This window comes from Terrapene carolina, unplaced genomic scaffold, assembly GCF_002925995.2.
Source record: "Terrapene carolina triunguis isolate 2854851 unplaced genomic scaffold, T_m_triunguis-2.0 Scaffold42, whole genome shotgun sequence".
Taxonomy (NCBI): domain Eukaryota; kingdom Metazoa; phylum Chordata; order Testudines; family Emydidae; genus Terrapene; species Terrapene triunguis.
Window position 1 is genome coordinate 4515809 of NW_020664393.1, and position 10836 is coordinate 4526644.

The 10836-nt window shown below is 43.1% G+C and overlaps 1 protein-coding gene across 3 annotated transcripts in view; it reads left to right on the forward strand.

Annotated features, from left to right (window-relative positions):
- The window catches only part of DDO (D-aspartate oxidase), a 44208-nt gene that overhangs the window by 8786 nt on the left and 24586 nt on the right, over window positions 1–10836 (forward strand). The window contains exons 1-2 of one of the 3 annotated variants that reach the window (XM_026653682.2): window positions 7236–7275; window positions 8358–8494. The exons of the other annotated variants lie outside the window; for them this stretch is intronic. Coding sequence (XP_026509467.1) covers window positions 8426–8494 — 69 coding nt within the window. The 5' untranslated portion in view covers window positions 7236–7275; window positions 8358–8425. Of the gene's footprint in view, window positions 1–7235; window positions 7276–8357; window positions 8495–10836 lie in introns of those variants that run through there. 3 annotated transcript variants of the gene reach the window in all.

Sequence of the window (10836 nt, forward strand, 5' to 3'; positions counted from 1 at the left end):
GCAAACTTGCTGAGAGTGCAGTCCACACCATCCTCCAGATCATTAATAAAGATATTAAACAAAACCGGCCCCAGGACCGACCCTTGGGGCACTCCGCTTGAAACCGGCTGCCAACTAGACATGGAGCTGTTGATCACTACCCGTTGAGCCCGACGATCTAGCCAGCTTTCTATCCACTTTACAGTCCATTCATCCAGCCCATACTTCTTTAACTTGGCGGCAAGAATACTGTGGGAGACCATATCAAAAGCTTTGCTAAAGTCAAGGAATAACACATCCACTGCTTTCCCCTCATCCACAGAGCCAGTTATCTCCTCATAGAAGGCAATTAGGTTAGTCAGGCACGACTTCCCCTTGGTGAATCCATGCTGACTGTTCCTGATCACTTTCCTCTCCTCTAAGTGTTTCATAATTGATTCCTTGAGGACCTGCTCCATGATTTTTCCAGGGACTGAGGTGAGGCTGACTGGCCTGTAGTTCCCCGGATCCTCCTTCTTCCCTTTTTTAAAGATGGGCACTACATTAGCCTTTTTCCAGTCATCCGGGACCTCCCCCGATCGCCATGAGTTTTCAAAGATGATGGCCAATGGCTCTGCAATCACATCCGCCAACTCCTTTAGCACCCTCGGATGCAGCGCATCTGGCCCCATGGATTTGTGATCATCCAGTTTTTCTAAATAGTCCTGAACCACTTCTTTCTCCACGGAGGGCTGGTCACCTCCTCCCCATACTGTGCTGTCCAGTCCAGCAGTCTTGAGGGGCCGAAGGCTGTGCTGGTTTTTTCCTTCCTCCCACACATCCATGCTATCTTCTGATGCATCAGAAGCTTCCCCATCTGAATCTGTACCTTGGGACTCATAGTCCCTGAGAGGGTCCATATAAATAGCACTGATCACTCCCTGTGTTTTCGTCAGCTTCTCCTTTAGCATGTTAATTGTAAAATTACATGTGGAATGATTATTAGACCCTTTTTTGAAATTTTTTATTTCCTTCACCATCTCCCTTAAAGCTCAGAGAGTTAAGGGGGTTAAGATGCTCATTGAACCACTTGAGTCAGGGCAGAAGCACAGCTCACTGTACCTCCTCGGTCAGAGCCGGCGGGGTAAGGGAATATGCTCGCGTATGGCCTACTAAGACCGGAGCAAAAATCCAGCTCAGCAGATCTCTGGGTCCAAGCTAGTTCAATTGTGTTCTCCACGGGCTTTTCCAAGCCTGGAACGATATCCACACATCCACTGGGTCCTAGTGACCAGGACAGGTACCACAACTCCCGTGCTGCAAAATGCAGATGGAGTACTAAGCAGCAGAGGCAGAAAATCTGTGTTGTTTCCTGTGCCCACTGGACTTAAAGTCAGGGTCCTATTGAGGGGGGCTCACCTAGGGCCTACGAAGGCTGGAGCTGAGACCAAGCTCACCAAACCTCAAGGTCGGAGCAGGGACCAGGGCCACCAGATCGCTGGGTCAGAGCTGGTAAGTAAGGCTCTCCATGGCCTTTCGGCCTGAGCAGGAAACACTGGCCAGAGCTGCCAGAAAGGGACGGGTTGCTCTCCAGGGCCTCTCAGAGCCAAAAAACATTCCCTGTAGGACCCCACTCGAAACACACCCATTCGATAATGATTCCCCATTTAAAATTATGTTTTGACCTGTCAGTTAGCCAGCTTTTAAGCCGTGCCATGTTAATTTTATATTGTTCTAGTTTTTTAATCAAAATGTTATGCAGTACTAAGTCAAAGGCCTTACAGAAGTCTAAATGTATTATATTGACACTATTACCTTGATTAACCAAACTTGTAATTTCATCATATAAATATATCAAGCTAGTTTGACAGGATCTATTTTCCATGAACCTATGTTGATTGGCATTTAATTATATTACCCTCCTTTAATTATTTATTAATCAAGTCCTATATCAGATGCTCCACTGCCTTGCCTGAGATCAATGTCAGACTGACAGATCTATAATTACCCAAGTTATCCTATTTACCCTTTTTAAAAATTGGCACAATATGAGCTTTCTTCCAATTTTCTGGACCTTCCATGGTATTCCAAGACTTATAGAAAATCAACATTAATGGTCCAGCAAGCACCTCAGCCAGCTCTTTTAAAACTCTTGGATGCCAGTTATCCAGATCTGCTGATTTGAAAATGTCTACCTGTAGTAGCTTTTGTTTAGCATCCTCTTGATATACTAGTGGATTGGAAAGAATGTTATCATATGATATGACTATATCATCTGTTTTCTTCCTAAACGTAGAACAGAAATAGTTATTGAACTCTTCTTCCTTTTCTGCCATATTATTGACAATTCTACCGTTGCCATCAAGTAATGGACCAATAGCATTGTTAGGATTCTTTTTGTTCCTAATATTCATATTAGTTATTGTCCTTAACTCTGCTGACCAAAGATTTCTCCTTGATTCCCTTTCCTTTCCCTTATTAATTTTCTATAATTGCTAATTTCTGATTTATATTAATTACTATAAACTTCCCCTTTCTTCCATTTTATTTATTTATTTTTATTTTATTTACCGTATATATATTCGTTTTGTGGCTGCCTTTACTTCCCCTCTAATTTAGGATGTTGGTTTTTTTTTTTTTTTTTTTTTTTTATTTAAAATTGAAAGTTGTTTATGTTGTGCCCAGCTCATAGCTGATGCAGGATATCGCCTAGGATACCATTAGTTAATGCAAAACTACTTAGTATGCACAGAACATCCCACAATAAAAACATTACTGTTCCTGAAATTGTTAATGTTTGTGCAGTTATCCTGAAGAGTGCAATGGCAGCTCTCTCTTGCTATATCACCCTTCCCCAGTATTTTTTGGAAAGCATTGACTGGCATTTACAGTACTTTTGTCTCATCTTCTGAAGGACTCAGTGCAGAACCAACAGTTTTCTGTTCAACAGCTTGTTGATCCTCCAGAGCTAGACCAAGGAAATACTGTGTTGTGCAGTTGATTACAGTAAAGGAAGGACATAAGAAAAATAACAGTAGCATTAAGAGTTGGAAGGGCACTTTCTGGTAATTGTCAGGCATGAATGAGCAACGTTGTAATGAAATGTTAATATTATAAGCATGGCTCAAGTATACACAGAGGACAAATAAAACCCTTTCTTCTTCATGCTAAACTATGGTTGTGTATTAAATACCAGCACCTTAACAAGAGTAGTGTGTATTTCTTCATCCTCCTATAAATCCACAATCCAAGACCACCTCCTAGATCAGTGGTTTTTAAACTTTTTTTCTGGGGACACAGTTGAACACAATTGTTGATGCCCACGACACAACAGAGCTGGGGATGAGAGGTTTGGAGTGCGGGAGGGGGTCAGGGCTGGGGCAGAGGGTTGGGATGAGGGGTTGAGGGCTGCGGGGTGGGGCCGGGAATGAGGGGTTCAGGGTGTGGGAGGGGGCTCTGGGCTGGGACAGGGGGTTGGGGTGCAGGAGGGGGGCAGGGCTCTGGTTTGGGGTTGCAGGCTCTAGTCTGGGGCCGGGATGAGGGGCTTGGGGTGCAGGAAGGGTTCCAGGTTTGTGGGGGGCTCAGGGCTTAGGGTTAGGGGATTGGAGTGCGGGGTTGGGATGCAGACTTACCTCGGGTGGATCCCAGTCAGCGGTGCAGTGGGGGTACTAAGGCAGGCTTCCCACCTGTCCGGACCATGCTGCACCCCGGAAGCAGCCAGCAGCAGGTCCGACTCCTAGGCGGAGGCATGCAAGCAGCTCCATGTGGCTCTCGCCCGCAGACACCGCCCCCCTCCCAGCTCCCATTGGCTGGGAACCGGCCAATGGGAGTGCGGAGTCGGTGCTCGGGGCGGGGGCAGCACGTGGAGCCCTGTGGCCCCCCTGCCTAGAAGCCAGACTGGCTGCTGGCCCCTTCTGGGGCGCAGCATGGTGTTGGAATAAGTAGACACTAGCCTGCCTCAGCTGGGCAGCACCACCGATGGGACTTTTAACGTCCCGGTCGGCGGTGCTGACCAGAGTGACCCAGTGCCTGACATGCCGCAACCCAGTACTGGGTCACGACCCGAACTTTGAAAAACGCTGGCCTAGATATTATTACAAACTAAAAAACTATGTTAAAAGAATGTTAATGTTGCAAAGTCAAGTACTCAGAAGTTAGGAAATGCCAGAATTAAGGCTGCCTGTGCCATCTTAGTTCAGCTCCGACCTCCTTCTGTACTCCCAACCTCTGGAAATGCCTGGGAAAAATTGAGCTACAACTGCTGTAACTTCACTGATTCCAGCGGAGATATTCCTAACTTACTTCAATATGAGAGGAAAGTATCAAGACCTATTTATGTAAAAAGGTCAGATACTGAGACAAATTCTGTCCTCACTTTCGCTAGTATAAAAGCAAGCAAAATTTGACTCACTGAGCTAAAATTCACTTATTTTTTGAGGGGGGAGAGGTGGATAAGGGGTGGAAAATTAACTTTTTTTGTAAGTTAACATTAACTTTTTGCCCTTGGGATTTTTGGAACATGCTCTGAATTTCAAATCTCTACAAACTAATCTACATCAACAGAGTTTTTTAAAAACAGAATAATCTAAACAGAAAATTCAATGTAAAAGAGTCATGTTTCTTGCTAGGTATATTAATGGCCATTGGCTATTCAAATATGGGTATCATAAGAGGTTATGGCTTCACAGATTTTGCAGGATTGATCTTTCACAGTGAAAGATTCCCAGCCAAGGCTGTATGTTTTCTCACTCGTCTCCTTCCCACTCAAAGTCAGGCCCGATATTTTGTAATTACATGTGTGCAATTGTGCAGCACACAACACTGTTTATTCAGTATTGTGCTCACAATTACTGTGTTCTTGTGACCAGTTGTAAAATGCACATACAATCATCCCATTAGATGCCTGTCTCTTTGTTTACCCAGTTATGAAAATATGGACCTCAGAATGGAAGCTTCCTGCCAAGTGCTGCCTGACTGGCTTTATTTGAACCATTTCATGTCACTGCACTCACCTGTGAGCTGAGTGATATATGATCTGGTGCTCAATTATCAGACAAAATGCCATGTCAGAAAGGAATGATAAAGTCTGAAAGTGGCCAGTCCACCCACCACACTTGCTAACATGCTGTGTCACAAACATGAAAAACATAATTTCACTTATGAATTAGTGAATCATGGAGACTCAATATCACATCACCTAGCAAGGATCTGATTAACAACTATGCCCCCAATGCTACAAACAATCAAGTTTATGAACATCAGTAGTCCCAGTGAATACGTAGTTAAAGTTAAGCACGTGTTTCCTGAAGCAGGGCCTATGTTACTAACTGTTGTTCATTCTTGAAAAACTAGAACTATTCATGTGCTGTATGAATTGAATATTCATCACAGCCCGAGGCAGAAGACCTAATCTAATTATTTAGATAAACACCTGTCAGGAATGGTATAGATTAGTCCTGCCATGAGTTCAGGGGACTGGACTAGATGACCTCTCGAGGTCCCTGCCAGTTCTATGATTCTATTATTCTATTTGGTCTATATCCTTTGATAGTCTAATATGCTAATCAATTGCATAACAGACACAGATTGAGTTGGTTAATATGCAGATAGGCACACATTCCATCTAAATGAGTACTCACATAACCTATGTTCTCTGTGTGTGCCCTAGTAGAGTTTAGTATTAATCTAAATAGGAGACTGCATTTGCTTTGCATCCTTTCCTTTAATCTGGAGCTGGAAGCCTTTGAAACACTTTTGCTTTAAAATTTCCATGTAAAAAGTCCTTTGCAAACATTAGCTAATTATTCCTCACAGCTGTCCTACAAAATAGGTTTTATCCCCGTTATACAGATGGAGAAACTGAGACAGGAGTGACTTGCTGTAACTTACACAGGGAGATAATAGAAGAGCCAGGACTAAAATTCATGATGTTTTTATGCCCAGCACAATGCCCTGCCCAGTAGGCCACATTGCACTCTGACATAGAGTCTCTCTTTTTTCTTTTTAAAATTACACATGGTTAATTGAATTTATCTTTTAGAAGATCCTTAGTTTCAAATGCTTCCATTGATAACTCATAGAAGATCTGTAAAATTATGCTACAATGTGACTGCTAAATAGGTGGGGCAGAATTATTGAACCCGATCTTAGCCCACACTAATGTCAATTTGTGCTGTCAGAACAGTGCTAAGAGACTTAAAGCTGACTTCAATGGGCACCTGAGGATTGGGAAATGTTCAGCTGGCATAAAGGCAGTGTAAATCCAGCTCATGCTGAGGCCCCTAGGTCTCAACTGAGCATTGACAAATACATAGCTGGAACCAACCTGTGAGTTAGTATGGTTAAAATAGGTATTCGAGTTATAACATTGTGCTTAGTGTTTAGACTTTATTGAATGCTTGTAAGTTGCTACATGCATTAATCTCACTTAACATCTGTTTCCCATATTGTAAGGTAATAGCTGAGCATTTGCATTGTAAGTCTCTGTAACTGTGTAAATCACCAGACAGGAAAGAGACATGAATTAGGACTTGTCTACACTTGAAATGCTGCAAGTAGCACAGCTGCAGCACTGTAGCTGTGCTGCTGTAGTGCTTCAGTGTAGACACTACCTATGCCGATGGAAGGGGTTCTCCTGTATATGGAAGTAATCCACCTCCCCGATAGGCAATAGCTATGTTGATGGAAGGATTCTTCCATGGACATAGCACTGCCTATGTTGGGGGTTAGGTCAGCTGACTATGCTGGTCAAGGATGTAGATTTTTCACAACCCTGAATGATATAATAAAGCTGACTTAATTTTCCAGTGTAAATCAGTGTGAAATACTGGCTTCAAACAAAGTGTTAGGTCCTGCCCAACAGCAAAGGCCCATTAACACCAGACAAACTATTGTGGAACATCAGAGGACAAAAGACTGGATTGCTCCATGAAGGGAGGGACATAAAAGTGAATTCCTCCTATCAGCTGAACTGGCAGCTCAACCAAGGGGGTAGGGGAATAAAAATCTCTGACAAGGAGAAACTGTATCTCTATGTTGCTTGGACTCTCAAGGGCAAGATTTTCTAGGCATAAACAAGAGATCCTCAGTATTTAGCCAGTTAGCCCTAAGGGACGTATAGAGCTTGCTTATTATAAAAGCATCTATTACTGTTTGCAACTTAAGACTATAACTCATTTGTGTGTGTATGTTTACCTGCTTTAACCTTGTAAATAACTCTTGTTCCCTTCTTGTAGTTTATAAATCTTTAAATAGTGTGTTATAGGAATGACTACAAGCATTGTCTTGGTGTGAGATCTAAGGTGAAATTGACCTGAGGTAAGTGACTGGTGCTTTGGGACTGGGAGTAACCTGAATATTGTGACTTTTTTCCTATATAAGGGGCAATCTATCACAAAGGCAAGCTTGCCTAGGTGACAAGATAGACTGGAATACACAAAGGGACTGTCAGTGACGCCATAGTTAGGATGTTTATAGTGCCTCAGGAGTTTACATTTGATATTTGGTGACATCTAAGTATAGAATTCACATCCTATTTGGGGCTTGTGCCCGGTCTCCTAATAGTCTGCCCTGAGGTTGGTAACCACACTCTTGAGCCACTGAAAGGACAGCTTGACAGGGACATTTGAGGGAAGGGAGGGGACAAGGCCTGAGTGCACTGCACTCCAGTTTCCTCAGCAGTGTAAAAGCCCCAGCAGCCATCTGTGGCTTAGAGCCACCTTTCCCTTCCCCCTTCTCAGATGAGAATGTCACACTCAGGGCAGACTGCACAAAACAGGGCAGACAATCCCCAAAAACTCACTGGTGGTTTATTCTATAATTAGATTCACCAAACCAGTATCAAACGAGCTTCTGTAGCACCATGCTGGTTAACAAGAAGCCAAACACAATCCCCTTTCGGCCTTCCAGCCCTTGGCTCCCATCCAGACAAACAAGTCTAATATAGTGAGAGGTTACTGAATACCCATTCCCCCATACACGAGGGTCTACCAATCTCAAAGAATCAGACAAAGGTTCTGTTTGCAAGCCTATAGCAGGTCACTATGTATCTCCGATCTTACCCAAATATCATGCTGTCAGCCAATCCTTAGTATAGCAGTGATGGAATAGACTACTAACTTGCAAAAGTCTCTCTGGTAACTTGCAAAAGATTGGAAGGTCCACTGTCCATAGTTCAAAATATTCCTTTTAGTTGTAAATCCACAGTCCAGAGAATTGGAGCAGGAATGAGGCAAAATAGAAATGTCTCAAGTATCTTTTATTTCCTTTGCAATGTGCATGGAAATTTACTGTCCCAAACAAAGCCCACAGCCCCCGTGTATGGAAAGTTACTGACAAAGATGGAGTCTGAGGTCACATGTCCATATCACATGTCCCTACATGTTTTGCTGAATCACCAGGGTGGCCATTGGCCCTTGGCTGTCTGAGGCATCCACAGGAAGACTCACTGAAGAGCTGATCTCCCATAATGAAAGGTCCATCTACAATTGAATGGTTCATCAACACTGGGCTGGCTAGACGGGATGTAAAATACCTTGTGAGTATAACCCAAGAACAAAACACATATTTGAGATACAAATACATAGCAAATATTCGTAACTTCAGACACAAAGATGGTACATACATATAATACCTAACATGACATATTTTGCATACGATTTGTTGCAATTGTATAACAGTGATAGCAACAATGATATAAATGGTCATCTTAAATCATACAGCATCGCAGTTGGTTATGTTGTTGTTTGAGTGGTTGTGTTGATTTGTGTCTAGAGCGGATTGTGCTGGGATATTTGTGTGAGTGGCGAATAAAGGGCATGTGCTGCAGGGAGGGGCTGTGTGTGTTTGGGGTTATTGTGTATGCTGGTTGTGTTGTGATGATGCTTGTGTTGATTTGTGTGGCGGTGGTTGTGCTGGGATAGTTGTGTGGATTTGTGTGGGTGGCAGAGAGGCACATGCGGTGGCAGCTGGGTCAAGCAGTCCACCATCTGTGCAGTCTCCCTCATGCAACCAATGAAATTGTCACATGCAAATTAGTTGTAGAGTAAGGATGGTGATTAGCTGAGTTACCGCTGATATCACAATGATATCGAGGACTCTTGGCATGACATAGATACATGCCTTATTGTAGCTGTACACTGCACAGGTATAATTCATAAGTCAAAATGGCTAAGAACTTAAAAATTGGATGGTAACAGACTGCAAAACCTAGTGATGATTCAACCTGGTGATATTCTGAACAAAAAGAGTTCTCAATCATGCTTATCATAGAATATCAGGGTTGGAAGGGACCTCAGGAGGTCATCTAGTCCAACCCCCTGCTCAAAGCAGGACCAATCCCCAGACAAATTTTTGCCCCAGATTCCTAAATGGCCCCCTCAAGGATTGAGCTTACAACCCTGGGTTTAGCAGGCCAGTGCTCAAACCACTTATAGCTGTTTCCATCAGTACACACTAACTCGACTCAGACCTTTTAGGCTTCAGAGTGACATTCCTGGAATCTTCTTATATAGCTAATACAGGGTACATCCAAGACAAGTATTAGGCGAATAGATGTTTTCATCAACAAGGGGCAGTGAGCTGCAGAGGTAACACACTCAGCCTCTGTGGAAAAGACAGTGCCATATATCCTTCAACGGTGCAACTCTGCAGCCAGTTATGCAATTCATTTCTATTCAGCTGGAAGGATGGTGTTGCTAAGTGAGGCTGCAAGGGTGAGATCCAAAATGGTGGGGAAAAGGAAAAGATCTCTGAGAGGATCATTAAACTTAATGTCAGCTGCTATGGTGACAGGGCCATTTCAACAGACAGATCATTCCTCTATTTTCTGGGGGAAATATGCTCCATGTCAGTGTTACCTGTTTTAGTGAGTTTAACATGAATCTTGAGATATTTGGTGTTTTTCTTAAAGTCCCGGTGTGACAGTGTACCCCATAAGGCTTTATGGGGGGGTGTTTATAAATGTATGTATGATATAACTGGAATATGTTTTGTGCTGCCTGTGCCATGTAACATATCTCCGCAAAGGTTATGGTCTACTATATCTATTCATCCTATTTGTACATATATATCATTTTCTACTTGAGGTTAAGAATATGGGCTGTATGCTTGCTTGGTTTCTAAGTAAGCTTTGTGAGGCATTTGGTCAGCTTCTTTAGGAAGGAATTCACCAGGTTAAGTACCTGATCAGGAAACACTTGGGGAACAATGCATCTTGGAATGCTCCAATCCACATAAGAAGTCTTCCTGGAGACAGGCAAGATACCATGGGGACAATGGCTTCGGCCTGTAAAGACTGAGTCATGCAGGGGCATGTGACTTGCCCAGGTGACTCCAGGACTCGATCTTGGAGCTGGACTTTGCATAGGAGGGAGAAGGGGGGTCTCCACCCACAAGAGAGTCTCTATTTAAACCCGGGGGAGACCCCTCCATTTGGTCTTCAGCTGGCTAAAGAAGGAGCCTCTCCACCCCCCAGGATACTTGAAGGAAACTGAAACAAAGGACAGTAACTACAGGGGTTGTGAGTGATTGCTGGACCCAGGCTAAAAGGAGATTAGCCTGTAAAAGGGAGCATTCTGGAACTGGTGAGGAACTTATCTGTATTTAGTTTGATTAGACATAGATTTGCGCATTTTATTTTATTTTGCTTGGTGACTTACTTTGTTCTGTCTGTTACTACTTGGAACCACTTAAATCCTATTTTCTGTATTTAATAAAATCACTTTTTATTTAGTAATTTACTCAGAGTATGTATTAATACCTGGGGGAGCAAACAGCTGTGCATATCTCTCTATCAGTGTTATAGAGGGCGAACAATTTCTGGGTTTGCCCTGCATAAGCTTTATGCAGGGTAAAATGGATTTATTTGGGTTTAGACTC